Genomic DNA, 18,534 nt, shown 5'->3' with positions numbered 1-18,534 from the left:
AAAGTCCAATATCATCTGATCAACTAATCTCACAGAGGACAGAATGGAAAGATAGTTGAACCACCACAGCCCATTTACCTACTACTTAAGCACACACAGAGTAGATTAGGGAATCAATAAGTACTTCTTGATAGGGACAGACTGACAGACTAGAAGCAAGTAAATTGTGATGCTTGGCTCTTTAGGCTAATGAACAAACCCAAGAGAAACTTTATCCTCATTGGGAAGGAATAAATGGATTTTATTTTATTTATTTATTTTTCTGAGACAGAGTCTCGCTCTCTTGCCAGGCTGGAGTGCAGTGGCATGATCTCTGCAAACGGCAACCTCTGCCTCCCGCATTCAAGCGATTCTCCTGATTCGGCCTCCCAAGTAGCTGGGACTACAGGCGCGCACCACCATGCCCAGCTAATTTTTGTATTTTTAGTAGAGACAGGGTTTCACCATGGTATCCATCTCTTGACCTTGTGATTTGCCCACCTCAGCCTCCCAAAGTGCTGGGATTACAGGTGTGAGCCACTGCACCCAGCAGGATTTTATTTTATAAGAAAAACCAAATGACCAGTGAGCTCTTTACTGAGGAGTCTTGAATGGATACCTACCACTGTTGTTTCTTAGGCTCTAGTACTAAGATTAAAGATATATTTCAGGAATAGGAATGGGGACAGATATAAACCATTTTTACTGTATCCCTCATATATACTTTAAGGGAAAAACTCAAAACTAATAGCTTGGTCCGAGAAAGAATATGGGTCATACCCAAGTAAGAGTGACAGTAAAAACAAAACCAAAAACACCAACATGGACAAAGCAGGGCTCTGACCAGAAAAACAAAAAGAAAGAAGAAAAATCAAACCAAAAACAAAACCCAAAACATTCTATAGGAGGCAGAATTAAACATACTCTCTCCCCTGACACACACATACACACACACACACACACACACACACACACACACACACACACACACACAGAAAATGCATACCTGATGACCAATAATGCCCATATTCTTACCAGCCTTCTATAACACTCTAACAGTCATTTTAAACCAAACAGGAAATAAAAAGCAGAAAAAAAACTATAAGCATGTTTAATGGGATGCTATTTATAATTATGAAAAATAACTTTCCATTTAAATGACTGCCCCTCAGGAAAATGGATAATGACTTTATAAATAAATAGGGCATTATACCCATTAAAACATTTATGTATGTGTATGTATATGTACATACACACATATAGTATAATAGTAAATAATTTGAAAAAGCAGTTACAAATCATTTTAAGGAATTGAGTCAAATATCTTTCCCCTACTCTAAAATCCCATCACAGTGGTTCCTTATGACCATTGGCTCCTTTTAAATAAAGTCTGACTTACCATCTTAAAAAAAATTCATTTTAAGTAGGACAACATGAGATAAAAAAAAACTTCAAGTTTTCCAGACAAATTTTAAAGGATCATAAAAGATGAAAGTAGTTAATACAGTTAGGGTTTCAGTAATTAAAGCAGGATGCCTTGTCATGGCCATTTTAACAAATGTTTTGATACAGCTTCATTAAGAAAATATGAACAGAAGTAAAAATTACTGTTTAATACTAAGTATTGTGTGCAGAAAACACTGCCAGAGTCTTCAACATCCACAATAATTCATTTTTAAGGGATAAAGAGGAGTGATGGGGGAGACACCAAAATGTGGTGATGATAATGCTTTGAACATTTTTTTTTTTTTAAGCTTAAAATATATTTACTGCTGGCCAGGCACAGTGGTCACACCTGTAATCTCACCACTTTGGGAGGGCCAAGGCAGAAGAATTGCTTGAGGCCAGAAGTTTGAGACCAGCCTGAACAAGATAGTAAGACCCCACGTCTTAAAAAAATTAGCAGGGTATGGTGATACAACACCTGTTGTCCTAGCTATTCAGGAGGTGGGAAGATCACTTGAGCCCAGGAGTTCAAGGCTGTAGTGAGCTATGATCCCATCACTACACTCCAGCCTGGATGTCAGGGCAAGACCTAATCTCTTAAAATAAAATAAAAAATAAGTTCTGCCTTGTATAATTTAAAAAACAACAATTTTATTTACTTATTTATTTTTTGAGATAGCGTCTCGCCCTGTTGCCCAGTGACATAATCTCGGCTCACTGCAACCTCTGCCTCCCAGGTTCAAGCAATTCTCCTGCCTCAGCCTCTCGAGTAGCTGGGATTACAGGCAAACACCACCACGGCTGGCTAATTTTTTGTGTTTTTAAGTAGAGACAGGGTTTCACCATGTTGGTCAGGCTGGTTTCGAACTCCTGACTTCAGGTGATTCGCCTGCCTTGGCCTCCCAAAGTGCTGGGATTACACGTGTGAGCCACCATACCCGGCCTGACGATGATTTTAGAAAACACAAAAATATTACCATGACAAAGGGTTCTACCTTGGCAGAAATGGAGACTTGCTAACAATGATGTAAGTTGGAAAGTGAATCCTCTATATCTAGTTCAGTTTTCAGATGACTGCAGTTGTGGCTAATAGCTTAACTATAACTTCATCGAAAACCCTGAGCCAGATCCACCTTGCTAAGCTGCTTCTGAGTTTCTGACCCATAGAAACTGTGAGATAATAATTACCTATTGTCTTAAGCTACCAAGTTTTGGCAGTATTTCACACAATAAATAACCAATACATATACAATTGATCAATACATACAAGTGGTCCATGGTAGCACGTCCTCCCTTATACCAGATTTAACTAACATCCCATGAACAGACCATAAAACAGAAAAGAGAAATTCCAGAATTAGTTACCTGTACAATTGGTGGTGGTGTCTGTGAATAAGGTGATGTCACACCATAGACTGTTGGACATGTCTGTCCTTGATAATATATGGTTGCTTGAGACTGTGCAGGAGAATACTGCTGCTGTACACTGACAGACTGTTGGTTTGAATCCCAAACACTATAATTCTGTCCCTGAACTGGACCGGGGGCCGGCACTGGCAAGACAGCAACGCTGGAGTCTTGGTGTACTACACCATCACTCTGGGTCACATACTGGGAACTGGAAACTTCCACAGGAGCTGCCACATGCGGCACCACTGGTACTGGTGGAGGGGCAGAAAGGGGTTCTGTAGAATGTCCCACCAAGGGCTGAGCATGATCATAAGGAGCAGGAGAACACACTGGGTCCATGCTGGGTGTGGGCAGGAGCACCTTTCCAGCATTAGGGTTGCTGGGATCCACATAGGCCTGCATGGGATAACCTGGTGGGTAACCAGCAAAGGGATGATGAGGGGCATTATAACCAAGAGAGTCATAGGGCAGTGGTGATGTCATTCCCAGGTTCTGCATCTGTTGCTGTTGTTTCTGAGCCTCCCGCTGAGCCACCTCTTGCTCAAACAACTTCCGGCGTTCCTCTGTAGAAAGTTTATTGCGGTCTTTAATTCGTACTTTCTTTTTAGAAGTTGGTGTATCATATCTAGAAAAAAAACAATAAGGACCACAAAACATTTCTCCCTAAATCACAGACATAATCAAAGCACTAATAACTATTATGTCACTCATGACTAAACCACTAACCACACCAAACCACATTTGGCACTGGTTTAAAAGTATACTCAAAATTACTGAGCTCATCTTGCAGACAACAGAATCCCAAGGAAACTGACAATGAGATGAAAATAATTTCATCTCTATTCTTGGTTTCTAGAATTTTAAGATTAAAGATAGATACAGCATCCTATTCCATATAGCTGGGAACATTTCTATAATCACAAATTCTAAAATTAAAAAACAAAATAAGTGTCATAAACCAAGAAATAATCCAGTACTCAATCCAATTTACTGTCCCTAAATTCCACAGTATGGTTAAACAGGAGATTAGATATGAGGAGAAATAGTTGAAAAACAACCTTTAAATTCAAAAGTCCAATGAATTCCAACTAGGAAAAGAAAAAGAAATTCTCATAACAACATACAGTAGAAAGCCATATACAAAGAGAACATCTTAAAAGTAGACCAAGAGAAAAGCCAATTACTTAAAGAAAGATGAAAATTACACGAAGTCTCACAGAATCAGTTAAGGAAGCCAGAAAATTGAAGAGTAAATAGAGTCAGTATATTGAGAGAAACTATTTCCCCAACAAAACTTCCTTTCAAAAATGAGGGAGAGGCCAGGCGTGGTGAGGTGGGCAGATAACCTGAGGTCAGGAGTTTGAGACCAGCCTGGCCAACATGGTGAAACCCCGTGTCTGCTGAAAATACAAAAATTAGCTGGGCATGGTGGCGTGCACCTGTAATCCCAGTTACTCAGAAGGCTGAGGCAGGAGAATCGCTTGTACTCAAGAGGCGGAGGTTGCAGTGAGCTGTGATCACGCCACTGCACTCCAGCCTGGGCAACAGGGCAAGACACCGTCTCAAAAAAAAAAAAGGGGGGGGGGGGGGGGGGGGGGGGGGAGTATGTTTATGTAAGACTTGTACATAGCAGTAATATTCACAATAGCCAAGCACCTATGAAATGATGAATTTATAAACTATGGTGCATGAATACAGTGGACTACTACTCAGCAATTTAAAAAAACTACTGAGAAACACAATAACATAGATTAATCTCAAATGCAATATTACAAGTGAAAGAAGACAGATTCAAATGCTATATACTATACACCACTTTATAAACAACATCATGGAGAAGACAACACCAGAGGATCAGAAAGGAGATCAGTGGTTGACAGGAGCTAGGGATGTATAAGGGACTGACCACAAAGGGGCACAACAGAATTTTTGTGTTTTTTTGAGACAGAGTTTCATTCTTGTCACCCACACTGGTAAGCAATGGTGCGATCTCAGCTCACTGCAACCTCCACCTCCCAGGTTCAAGTGCTTCTCCTGCCTTAGCCTCCCCAGTAACTGGGATTACAGGTGTGCACCACCACACCTGGCTAATTTTTGTATTTTTAGTAGAGACAGGGTTTCACCATGTTGGCCAGGCTGGTCTCGAACTTCTGACCTCAAGTGATCCACCTGCCTCAGCCTCCCAAAGTTCTGGGATTATAGGCGTGAGCCACTGCACCTGACCGGAAATTTTACTCTTTTTTTTTTTTTTTTTTTTTTGAAACGGAGTCTCGCTCTGTTGTCCGGGCTGGAGTGCAGTGGTGGGATTTCAGCTCACTGCAACCTCCACCTCCTGAGTTCAAGTGGTTGTCCTGCCTCAGCCTCCTCAGTAGCTGGGACAACAGACACATGCCACCACACCAGGCAAATTTTTTTATTCTTTTTAAAAATTTATATTATAATAAATATGGAATGCTTCATGAATTTGTGTGTCATCCTTGCGCAGGGGCCATGCTAATCTTCTCTGTATCATTCCAATTTTAGTATATGTGCTGCTGAAGCAAGTAATTTTTGTATTCTTAGCAGAGACTGAGTTTCACTATATTGTCCAGGCTGGTCTCAAACTCCTGATGTCATGATCCATCTGCCTCAGCCTCCCAAAGTGCTGGGATTATAGGTGTGAGCCACCACGCCTGACTAGGAATTTTTTAAGGTGATGGAAGTGCTCTGTATAATGAATGTTATGGTGGTCACAAAACTGTATGCTTTTTTTTTTTTTTTTTTTTTTTTCAGACAGTCTCACCTTGTCGCCCAGGCTGGAGCACATGGCATGATCTCAGCTCACTGCAACCTCTGCCTCCTGGGTTCAAGCGACTCTCATGTCTTAGCTTCTCAAATAGCTGGGATTACAGGCGTGAACCACCATGCCGGCTAATTTTTTGTATTTTTAATAGAAACGGGGTTTCACCATGTTGGCCTGGTTGGTCTTGAACTCCTGACTTTAGGTGTTCCACCAGCCTCGAGACCCAAGAATTCAAGACCAGTCTGGGCAACATGGCAAAACCTCATCTCTAGAAAAACAAACAAACCAAAAACCAAAAAACTGGGAGTGGTGGCGTTTGCTTCCACCTACTGGATGAGAGGGGGGCTGAAGTGGGAGGATTGCCTGAGCTGGAGCAGGTAAAGCAAGGATGCAGTGAGCCATGATCGTGCCACTGCACTCCAGCCTGGGCAACATAGTAAGACCCTGTCTCAAAAGAGACCTAATTAGACAGAGATAGGCATACTCAAAATTTTATCAATGTCAAGTCTCTACAGAATCATCTCTTTGATGGGTAGGGTTCTAAAGAAGCAGATTCTAAAGAATAATAAAGTCTGAGAAAAGACAAGATCAGTCCTAGAGGAAAACCAAGAAGTGGGTAGTGATTTGCTACCAAGACCTAATAGAAGTTACAGTCATCATGAGCCCCAGAAAGAGATCTTCCCATACATGAAAATTTGTGGGAGAGAGGCAGCACTGCAGACCAATGAAAAAGGATGGGTTTTCAAGTAAATGGTGCTGGGACAATTGGGTACTAGAGAAAAATAAAACTGAATCCCTCCCTTATAATATATACAAAAATTAATTCCAAATAGATTAAGGACTTAATTCTCTTCAAAGAAAATACAAAAGAATAGCACCTCCTCAAGGATAGGGAGGGATTTCTTAAAACACAATAAGCACAAACCATAAGGAAAATATACTATATATGATATATTCAGCTAAACCATAATTTAAAAATTCTATGTATCAAAAGGTACAAAGAGTCAAAATACAACCCATAAACTGGGAGAAAATACTTGCAACAGTTATCACAAAGACAAAATTATATTTAGAATATAAAGAACACATAAAGCTAAAAGACAAATAATTCAATGAATGATCAACACATAAAAGATACTTCACAGAACAGGAAACAGAAATGGCCAATACAAAGCTATAGTAACCAAAACAACATGGTACTGGCATAAAAACAGACACACAGACCAATAGAACAGAATAGAGAATGCAGATATAAATCCACACATTTTAGAAACCAACTCATCTTCATCAAAGGCACCAAGAACTTACAGTGGGGAAAGGATAGACTTTTCAATAAATGGTGCTGAGAAAACTGGTTAGCTACATACAAAAGAAAGAAATGGCCAATAAATATATGACAAGATGTTCAATCTATTTAGTAATTAGGGAAATGCACATAAAAATCACATTACATACCCAGATAGCCTAAAACTAAAAAATTCTGCCAACTGCAGTATATAAATTTTTTATCTCAATTTTTAAAAGGCAAATTTAATTTAAAAATAACTTGTCTGGGATAAATGTTTTCTGGCCCCCAGTGAATACATGGTTTGTTTTTTGACCAGCATGACCAGAGAGCCTCTGACTAATTTATTTATTTTTATTTATTTTATTTTCTTTCTTTATTTCGTAACAGTCTTGGTATAACCTCTGACTAGATTTATTAAAATCAGCATTTTGATTAGTATGGCACAAGACTCACAAGAAAACAAAGTTCTGGCTTTTAAAGAATCACCATTATCTTTGAAGACTTACCTCCCACCAACCCCCACTGCATTTGAAAGAATAAATCTTTGGCTCCCAAAATGACATTTAAATATTAATCAAATAGAAACCACTCAAATACCAAAACCTATTAATCTTCACAGCTACTACTACTGTCAACAGGGAATCTGTCTTAAGATTTATCAGTGAAGTTTTATACTCACTCATCAAAAGGCAAATACTAATTCCAAAAGCCAGAAGTATATGACTTGGGTACTTTTTAACTTGCTCAAAACAAAAACAAAAAACAACTCACACAGGCCACTTACCTGTCATCTGGCCTTTTTGATCCCCGCTCATAGGCAGAAGCAGGTGGTGAGAGGGAGCCTCTTCGTTTCCTTTTCTCTTTATTTTGAGTTTGCTTGTCTGGTTCTCTCTCTCTTGACCTATTAGGAGTCTTTGGGGCAGGTGTTTGATCTCTAAAGGCAACAGCATCCCTTCCTCGTTCAGTTACTAAGGGAAAAAGGTTTTTGGATTTTTTTTTTTAAGTTTATTTGAACTTTTCTCCATCATGACAATATATCAACTGTATAATAAAACTTCTATCAAACAAATACATCTATGGACTTCTCCCTTATCTACCCAGTTCTGACTCTGAATGTGATACAAAATCTTGTGTCTGTGTTCACTCTACTTAATAAAAGTCTCTTTCACAAATGTCCTTTTCTCCTCTTCCCCACCAAAGAGTCAGCCTAAGGTTTTAACATTTCTATAGTAAGTTTTGTGAGCACATGTGTGCAAGATACTCCCATTACATTTACCAAGGTAGTTTGTCAGTTCAAAAATGTAAAAGCTTTCAACTACCCCCTAACTCTTCATATTTATAACCTAAGAAAAGTAGCCTGATGTGCTAAGCATAAAAACCTCAATGAGAAAAGTCTGTTTTTTTTTTAAGGTAGGCATGGTGGCTATAGTCCCTGCTACTTCGGAGGCTGAGGTGGGTGGATCGCTTAAGCCCAGGAGTTCGAGGGAGCAGTGAGCTATGATTGTACCTCAACACTCCAGCCTGGCCAAACAAAGCAAGACCCCGTCTGTTAAAATTTAAAAAGTGCCTAAGTGCCTTATTAGGCAACATTTTAACGAACTACAGTTATCCCTCGTATAAATGGGGAACTGGTTCCAGGAACCCCCTTCCCTCCACACCAAAATCTTTGCATACTCAAGCTCCACAATCCACCCCACAAAACCCACATATACAAAAAAGTTGCCCTTCCTAATAGTCTGGTTTCATACCTTGTGAATACTATATTTTCTATGCAGATTTGGTTGAAAAAAAAATCCACTGCATATGTGGACTTGTGCAGTTCAAACCTGTGTTGTTCAAGAGTCAAAGGTATAACTATAAAAGGAAAATATCTCAAACACAGGTAATAACTTTGGAAGTCATCAAAGCCAGAGACCTACATCTTCTTTTTTTTGAGACAGAGTTTCACTCTTGTTGCCCAGGCTGTAATGCAATGTCACGATATCAGCTCACGGCAACCTCCATCTCCTGGGTTCAAGCGATTCTCCTGCCTCAGCCTCCTGAGTAGCCGGGATTACAGGCATGTGCTATCATGTCTGGCTAATTTTGTATTTTTGGTAGAGATGGAGTTTCTCCATGTTGGCCAGGCTAGTCTCGAACTCCTAATCTCAGGTGATCCGCCTGCCATGGCCTCCAAAAGTGCTGGAATTATAGGTGCAAGCCACTGCGCCCAGCCTGAGAGCTACATCTTAAAAAAAATGATGCCAGGCTGGGCATGGTGGCACACACCTGTAGTCCCAGCTATTTGCAAGAGACTAAGGCAAGAGGACTGCTTCAGTCCAGGCATCCCAGGCTGCAGTGAACACTGTTTACACCTCTACACTCCAGCCTGGGCAACAGAGCAAGATCCTGTCTCTTACAAACCAACCAACCAAAAAATCAGAATGCCCACTTCCTATTCAAAGATGGTACTAATAACCTTCTGAATTTACAGTGTCTCTATTTACCTAGAATGGTTGTTAATCTCACTGAGATTGTGAGATTTGCTTGTGTGGCTAGTGGTTCTTAATTTCATGAACCCAATTCCACTACAGTGCTCTCAAAAGCTGTCTTAAGTACTACTTTTTACTGATCACACCCTCCTGGTTTCTCATCTCCTTAAGACGTCTAAATCTCACCAATAAACATTTCAGTATCAATTGACTGGCATAATATGCTGTTGCTTTGTGTATGTTAGTCTTGCTCTCTTGTTGAGAATTTCTCTCACAGGACAAGGAAGATTTTTTAATAGACATTTACTGCTTTTTCTTTTTCTCATCTCAGAAAAATGTGCTATCAGTTGTTTTACTCCCTCAGAAACCTAAGTTTCACAAGCTTTTCTCACAGTTCTCCATTTAGAGGGGCCAAAGACCCAAATAATTGCAACATGGTTACTAATCTACAGCCAGGTATAAGCATTTGTCAGTGAGAAGCTAACAGAACTTATTTGTACCACATGCTGGTAGAAAATGCTGTATAACTAAATTAATTGCTCCAGCTCAAGAGGTACTAGCACTACAACCTTTTATGAGGTAGCATTATCCAGTTGCATCTGGATCTACCCACGTCTATCTTGCTCCCCCAGGTTTCTCGCCTAGTATACAGTTCCTTAAAATGTGGCTATTTCTTCACTATACCCTGATAAAACAAAAAAGGAATCATAGCAACAGTTCATATTCTGATTCCGCACCTTAGAATATGTGAAGCAGACAAGTCATTCAATTTATTCAGGCTGATATCCTAATATTATAAAAATGAGGGTAAAGTTAGACTACGTCTTTTCTGAAGAATTTCATAATCCTTATGAATTTTAAAGGTTCTAAGCTTTACTTGTTTGACATTAAGAAATAGAACCCAGGCTTGAATTATAAGCATTTCCTTATTCTAAAACCTGAGATGGAGATGGAGGGTTCCACATGTGAAAGAGAGACAGGTTAGCAGACAAGAGGCTACTACCGGAAAAGATTATAGTTGTTCATTACAGATCATCCTCTGCATCTCATGGATGCAAAATATTTCTCCACAATATTTTGCAAATATCTTGCTACACCAGACTAGATATTTGCAAAATATTGTGGGGAAATACTCATAGATATTTAAACTTTGCCTGTGTTGCTAACGGTTTTGTTTGTTTGTTTTTTAGATGGAATCTTGCTCTTGTTGCCCAGGCTGGAGTGCAACAAGATCTCAGCTCACTGCAACCTCCATCTCCCGGGTTCAAGCGATTCTCCTGCCTCAGCTTCTCAAGTAGCTGGGACTATAGGTGCACACCACTACGTCTAGCCAATTTTTTTTTTTTTTGTATTTTTAGTCGAGATGGGGTTTCACCATGTTGGCCAGGCTGGCTTCTATCTCCTGACCTTGTGATCCGCTCACCTTGGCCTCCCAAAGTGCTGGGATTACAGGCATGAGCCACCACGCCCGGCCCTGCTAATAGTTTTAATTCAGTGATCCCAGAAAACTAGCTTCTAATAATAAACCCTATAGTGGTGCCACTGGTTTTGCCAATTACTATTGCCCAGTCCTGCCTTCTTTCTTATGGGAAGAGTTCTTTGCAGCCCTAAGTAGAATGTGTGGCTATGAAGAGACTAAACCAGAATGGAACTAAAAATATTCAAAAGATAAACAATGGTGCAAAAGATATCTCACAGGTCTTTAACCAATAAGACTAAGATTATATAAAACGTTATGCACACCAAAAATAAAAAGTCAAAAAATTATTACACTGGTTTCTTCATTCTATTTATAGTGGGCAAGTGGTGGAAGTACTCATGAAACCAATAACCACTATAAGTGATCCCATTCCTTGAATCTCTGAATAAGTTTGCTGGAGGAAAGGAAGGAAATTCTTAAGGCTGGGCACAGTGGCTTATATCTGAGATTCCAGCACTTTGGGAGGCTGAAACAGGAGGAGCACTTAAGGCCAGGAGTTCAAGTCTAGCCTGGGTAACATAGGGAGACTCTGTCTCTACAAACAAAAAAACTAAAAAATTAGCCAGGTGTGATGGCATGCACCTATACGCTCAGCTACTCAAGATGCTGAGGCAAGAGGATAAGCCCAGGAGTCCGAGGCTGCAGTGAGAGCTATGTTGGTACCAATGTGCTTCAGCCTACATGACAGAGTAAAACCCTGTCTCTAAAAAGTAAATCAATAAATAAGTTTGCTGGAAACGTAACTAAGTGGTAAAGTCTAGACATCAGACTCCCATGGCCTCCCTGCTATATCCATTCTGAAACAATGATTCTAACCTTTTCAGGGGTGACTGAGAATCTGCTCAAAGTTTTGACTTGCCTCAGAAAAGTCAATACAGTCAACCCTTAAACAACATTGAGTTCAAACTGCATGGAAGTCCACTTATATGTGGATTTTCTTCTACCTGTGCCACCCAAGACAGCAAGACAAAACCTTCCTCTTTCTCCTCAGTCTGCTCAAGATGAAGATAAGGATGAAGACCTTTACGATGATCTATTTCCACTTCATAAAGAGTAAATATATTTTCTCTTGCTTATGATTTTCTTAACATTTTCTCTAGCTTAATTTATTGTAAGAATATAGTATATAATACAAACACATAACATACAAAATATGGGGAGTCAAAAGTTATGTGGAATTTCGACTGCACGGGGTCAGTATCTATAACCCCTGTGCTGTTCAAAGGGTCAACTGTGTACATGTAAAATTTTACATGTAAACATCTCTGTTTGTTTACAGACAGGGCCTCACTCTGTTGCTCAGGCTGAAGTACAGTGGCACAATCACAGTTCACTGCAGCCTCAATCTCCTAGGCTCTGGTGATCCTCCTACCTAAGCCTCCTGGTAATTAGGATTACAGGTGCACACCACCATACTTGGCTAACATTTTTGTATTTTTTGCAGAGATGGGGTTTTGCCATGTTGCCCACGCTGGTCTCAAACTCCTCGGCTCAAGCAATCCGCCTGCTTCGACCTCCCAAAGTGCTAGGATTACAGGTGTGAGCCAACCTGCCCACCTGCATATAAATACCTTGAGGTAAAGACCCTCCCACAGACATCTAGAAGTATAGGATTTTTTTGTGAAGAAAATAAAATTACAATAATAAAAGAAAAAAAAGCCTAAATAAAAAAAATAAAGAAGGTCTGCTCTAGAAAACAAATAGAAGAAAAGCTAGTAAAGACTGAGTTCAAGGAAAGCAACAACAAAAGTATTAGAAACATTTCCTTTGGCAAAATGTCATTAAGAATAAAAGCACAAGTTTCCAAATTTTTACACCAAATCTTTCATTTACCTAATTATATAGTCTCCAGTTTCAAAAACAAAAAAAACTCAAGTGCTTATCGGTTACCTCTGCACATACCAAAAGAGTATTTGTAAAGCCATCAATACAGAGTATCTCTGAATACCTACTTGTGTTCTCTTTTTCAGTTTGACTTTTCTTTGGAATTCGATATACCTCCTGCAAAAAAATAAACCAGAGAGAGGGTTATTAGTGTGGGTAGAAATGGTGATTGCTCTGAAACCGATTGTTTTCACATGACAATAAAGAAATGGAAAAGGAACAGGCTGGTATTTAATTATTCTCTAAAATGTTACTTGTATTTTGCTTTAAATAAGAATCTATCCTGGCCCCTTTAAAACAACATATAGCACAAATATATACATTTACATCTATCAGGCTTGTATGATCTCACTAGCAAAGTAGCATACTAAATGACTGGGTCATTTCTGGCAAGAATGCACTTCCTGACATCTTTTTTTTTTTTTTTTTTTTTTTTTTTTTAATGACAGTGTCTTGCTCTGTCACCCAGGCTTAAGTGCAGTGGTATGATCTTGGCTCACTGCAACCTCTGACTCCCAGGCTCAGGCAATCCTCTCACCTCAGCCTCCCAAGTAGCTGAGAACACAGGTGCATGCCACCACGCCTGGCTAATTTTTTCCATTTTTGTAGAGATGGAGTTTCATCACATTGCCCAGGCTGTCTCAAACTCCTGGGCTCAAGCAATCTGCTCAGCTTCCCAAAGTGTTGCGATCACTGGCATGAGCCACCACCCCTGGCCAGGTATTCATAATTCTAATGTGCGCTTGGCATCTCTACTCATAGGAAGAAAAGGTTAGTAACTACCCAATTATATAAAAACACTTCAGAAAAATTACATGTGTAAATACAGTTCATACTATTTAGTATATTTTTCTATAAATGCAAAACCAACATGACTAATGGCCAAATGTAATATCTACTTTTGCACTGTGATTATTATAAAAAAAATATAAAACATAAGCTTTAGATCACTGCTCCTCTTGATCACTACACCAAAATTGATCCTGAGAAATGTAAACTGTTTACAGCCTTTGAAACACCTTTTCTTGTTGTGTTAATCTAAGGCCTAGAAGCTATTTTGTTCTTTAACAGCTCCTCACTTCCACAGTCCATCAAGTAACTCTTAAGCACAACACTTTCTTATCCAGTCATTTTAAGTGCATCAGTAACAAACCCACACACTCTCAATGGTACGTAATATGAATAGCCTCCCTTCTGAGGAATCTCATAATATTAACCACAACTGTGTGGTCTCCTCTCCACACTGTTGGTTCTAACAATATTTGTGGAAAATAATAAGCTACATGTCACAGAACTGAGGAAAGGTCATAATGTAACATTCAGTTGCCATTAAAAATGATCACTGCGGACTGCACAGATTCAGGGAAACCTATATAAATAAGGATTTTTAAAAATCTCCAATTCTATATGCATGCTGACAAATTATCTAATAAAGATGATTCTTATAATTAATTGTGCACTTATACTGTGTGCCAGGTATCATGCTGAACATTTCAAATACATTATCTTTTTTTTTTTTTTGAGATGGAGTCTTGCTCTGTCGCCCAGGCTGGGGTGCAGTGGCACAATCTCGGCTTACTGTAACCTCCGCCTCCGGGGTTCAAGCAATTCTCCTGCCTCAGCCTCCTGAGTAGCTGGGATTACAGGCACATGTCACCATGCCTGGCTAACTTTTGTATTTTTAGTAGAGATGGGGTTTCACCATGTTAGCCAGGCTGGTCTTGAGCTCCTGACCTCAGCCTACCTCAGCCTCCCAAAGCTCCGGGATTACGGGCGTGAGCCACTGCACCTGGCCCTTCAAATATATTATTTTATTTGAGCTTCAAAACAACCCTATGAAGTAAGTACTATTATCTCAATTTTACAAATAAGAAAGCTTATTTTAAAAGCTTAGCAACCTGCCCAAAGTTATGATGCTACCAGACAGTCTAACTGCAGAGCACTTTTATCTTCTGTACTAGGTGACACAGGATATGCTTAACAACATTATTTTGGGAAGGAGTACCATTTTGAGATTTATGCACAAATGCTGGTGACATCCTTCAGCCCCTTAACCTCTCCTTCCTATGTAGAAGGATTTTCATTAGAGCTGCGATTCGGTACCCTGGCTGCACAATTAAACCACCCCAAGAAGCTTTCATGGAAATACCACCCCAGACAAAGTGAATCTAAATTTCTGGATGTGTGTACCAGATATGTATATATTTTTAGAAGCTCCTCAGATGATTCTAATACACATAGAAAGTTAAGAACTACTGAACTACTGGCTGCTCTGAACATCCTCACTCACCCCTCCTCACAAGAGAGAATCTGGGAGAAAAAACTAGGTATGCCTGCCCTTAGCTAAGAGACATCTGGGCTCTCCTTTCTCTTGATCTGCTTTTGCCTCTAGAGAGGGGATACTTTCCCATCTGCTACTATGAGGGATATCTGAAGTTACCTAGTTGTCAAATTCTAGCCGTGGGTAATAATGAACAGGAAGGAGCAAGCCGGCACTCTTAGTTCTGTCTTACTCCCCTATCTGCCTCTCAGAGGGGTTACCAGACAGGAAAAAAAAAGAATGCCACTTATTAGCATCTACCCGCACTATAATAGAAAAAAGGTACTCTGCTAGTTTAAAGAAGCTTGGAAATGACATTTGCATTAGGTACTCTGTAACCCTAGGCACTTCACAAGACAGAAGGTTCATTCACAAAAAGTACTTAGAACTGATATATTGAGGGTCCAACTAAGAATAACACAATTTTGACCTAGTTTCTTTTGCATATATCTTGGCATTATAAGCATTCACTACAAACATTTAAAGTAATTTATTTTGAGAAGGAAAAGGAAATCCTTCTCAAAGATAAATTCTTAGTTACATTCAAAAGTTTAGATCAACTAAGTTGAAAATGTATTCTGATGTTCACAAAATAGATAACTGCTACTAACTAATGACCAGGAGCTACTATTTACTGTGTGCCTAATCATATAAGAAACAATTCCCACCAGTATAACACCCAAGCACTTGGAGTGGCTAACTTGATCCTCCCTCTTTATATAGTCAAAGGTACATACAACATTTAAGCTGGCAACTCAGATTACCTACTCTCTCCTCCTTATTTTATATATTAAGAGAGTGCGGTCCTGAAAATACAAGTGAAGTTTTCCAAAGTCCCACAATATTGAAAGCTGAAAAAAAAAAAAAAAAAAAAAAAGAAAGCTGAGAAGGAAGCAGCCACATGAGGGTAACTTTGACATTCCTTAAGATCATTCTGTCTTGTGAATAAGTAGTATTAGTCTCAGTGATACTTGAGTCTGTCTGGAATAATGTCACATCCATAGGCCACAGAGTCTGCTATAGAAAATGTTTCTTTAAATTGGCTTCATTCATGTTAACCCTTAATGTAAAATCACTTCACTTTGTTAAATATTCCACTCAAGAGACTGGCATATTATAAGAGAATATTTCAAAATGATAATTATATGATCTGCCAAACAAGGGAAAATAAAGACATTTTTCATATCTATAAGGTCTCAAAATTTTATTTACTGGAAGAGAATACTGAAGACAAGGACTATGGATGTTCTAAGATTTAACATTGTGTGTATGTGTGTGTATAGAGAAGGGGTCTCACTGTGTTGCCCAGGCTGGTCTCAAACTCCTGGCCTCAAGTGATCCTCCTTTCTTAGCCTCCCAAAGTGCTGGAAGCCATCACGTCCAGTGCAGTGCTGTGATCATAGCTCACTGCACCCTCAAACTCCCAAACTCAAGGGATAGGTCTATCTCAGCTTTCCAAGTAGCTAGCGCCAGGTGCGTGTCACTATGCGTGGCAAATTTGATATTCTGTAAGTTAGGAGACCATGGTTCTGGGACTGATCTTGCCCTCAGAGAGTCATAAAAGAATCTGCTTCCACATTCCATCTGATATTCTTTATATATTATCCTCTTATTTCTTTAGTGTCTAGGTGCAAATCTCAACTAAAACACACAACTCATACACACTCAAGCTGTAATTATTATGGGCCCAGACTGTCTTATTCTTTGCTGTATATCTAGCACCAAGAACAGTGTCTGGCACATAATCAACGCTCAATTCCTTTCTGAATGGACCAACAAGTGAAATTCTACTTCTAATTTATAGAAATCACCTAAACAGTGCTACATAAACTCAAAGTATTTCATATACCCTATTCTTTTTATCACTATACCATCAATCTCTTTTATCCCGGGAAAGAACTACTATTTAAAGGCCTCACCTATAGCCCAAAACATTTTGTATTTCCAGGGTCAGAGTGATAAATATACATCTGAAATTCAGGAAACAGGCTAAAGCAAAAGATCACAATTTGGGGAAATTTAAGAAACAATAACACATAGTGGTACTCCTGGAGACTGCTAAGACAGAAAACATGCAGAAAGAAATAAGCAAATGAAAGTAAAAGGTAGAGAAGAAAAGTCTCTAATTTGAAATAGTATGTCTCATATAGTCACATGGCTTAATCTACAATTTATTTGTTTTCTTATAACAGGCTCAAAAAGTACTCATTAGAAGCAATCCAGCACTTCATTAATACAACCCAAATAAACTCTAAGAATATACTATAGAAACAGAAATAAAATAAAATTATTAAATAATTTATAAGAAATCTTTTTCTCATTAAGAAAAAAAAGTTACCACTGGTTTAGACTGTTCCTGAGCTAAATAACACTTATGAGAACAAAATAATTTATATGAGTAAGTTTTCCACCATTTATAGAGGTCAGATTATCTGTTCTGTAATAACAGACTTTTTTTTTTTGAGACGGAGTTTCACTCTTATTGCCCAGGATGCAGCGCAATGGCATGATCTCGGCTCACTGCAACTTCTGTCTCCCAGGTTAAGCAATTTTCCTGCCTCAGCCTCCTGAGTAGCTGGGATTACAGGCATGCGACACCACACCCAGCTAATTTTGTATTTTTAGTAGAGATGGGTTTCTCCTATTGGTCAGGCTGGTCTTGAACTCCTGCCCTCAGGTGATCTGCCCACCTGGACCTCCCCAAATGCTGGGATTACAGGCATGAGCCACCACACCCAGCCACAGATTTATTTTTTAAAACTAAGACCAGATTTCGTTTTTTCTTGCTAACAAGTACAGATCAAATCTTCTATGTGCCAACCAAATCTTTTTTCCCAAATATTTTCCTAAATGACAGCAATATTGAGAAAAAGAGAAAAAAATACTATGAGCAAGGCTGGGTACAGTGGCTCACACCTGTAATCCCAACACTCCGGGAGGCTAAGGCAGGCAGACTGCTTGAGCCCAGGAGTTCAAGACCAGCCTGAGCAACATAGCAAGACCTCATCTCTAGAAAAATGAAAAAAAATGAGTCGGGCATGGTGGCCCACGCCTATAGTTCCAGCCACTCAGGAGGCTGAGGCAGGAGGATCTCTTGAACCCAGGAGTTTGAGCTTACAGTGAGCTGTAACAGCACCACTGCACTCTAGCCTGGGTAATAGAGTGACAGGCCATCTCAAAAAATAAAATAAACTGTACTTTCATAGCTAAAAAAAACAGACAAAAAGAAAACAGAAAAAAAAAGCTATGGAGCCTAGAAGTTCAGGTGCCAATTTCAGGTAAAAGGCATCTTAGGAAAGAAGAAAATATTTTACAAAATTAAGCAGATAAGTTTTCCAGAATTAAAGAAATATGAAATACTACTAAGTGATAAGGCTAAGAGGGCAAACGGAAAACAGAAGGATTATGACCTACCAAGTCTGCACCTGGGTAGAGGAGGAGTTCGAGTAGATCAAAGAGATTTGACTGGAAAAA

At 39.3% G+C, this 18,534-nt stretch overlaps 1 protein-coding gene and 1 non-coding gene across 6 annotated transcripts in view; both read right to left on the bottom strand.

Annotated features, from left to right (window-relative positions):
- Nucleotides 1-18,534, bottom strand: part of SETD2 (SET domain containing 2, histone lysine methyltransferase) — a 151,530-nt gene that overhangs the window by 37,676 nt on the left and 95,320 nt on the right. For 3 of the 5 annotated variants that reach the window (XR_004275052.1, XM_032297964.1, XM_032297963.1), the window contains 3 exons: nt 12,809-12,857; nt 7,690-7,873; nt 2,791-3,460 (listed from right to left, as the gene is read on the bottom strand). Coding sequence is in view for 2 of the 5 variants with exons in the window: in XM_032297964.1 (XP_032153855.1) it covers nt 2,791-3,460; nt 7,690-7,873; nt 12,809-12,857 (903 nt within the window). In the remaining 3 variants the exon portion in view is untranslated. Of the gene's footprint in view, nt 1-2,790; nt 3,461-7,689; nt 7,874-12,808; nt 12,858-18,534 lie in introns of those variants that run through there. The other 2 variants (XR_004275051.1, XR_004275053.1) reach the window with 2 other exon arrangements.
- Nucleotides 5,276-5,378, bottom strand: LOC116565060. The gene has a single exon (XR_004275228.1). It is a non-coding gene; the product is annotated as a U6 spliceosomal RNA (small nuclear RNA).

This window comes from Sapajus apella, unplaced genomic scaffold (assembly GCF_009761245.1).
Source record: "Sapajus apella isolate SASKATOON/1434 unplaced genomic scaffold, GSC_monkey_1.0 scaffold38, whole genome shotgun sequence".
NCBI classification, from domain to species: Eukaryota; Metazoa; Chordata; class Mammalia; order Primates; family Cebidae; genus Sapajus; species Sapajus apella.
The sequence above is the reverse complement of the archived record's forward strand: the minus strand, read 5'-3'. Positions and strand labels throughout refer to the sequence as shown.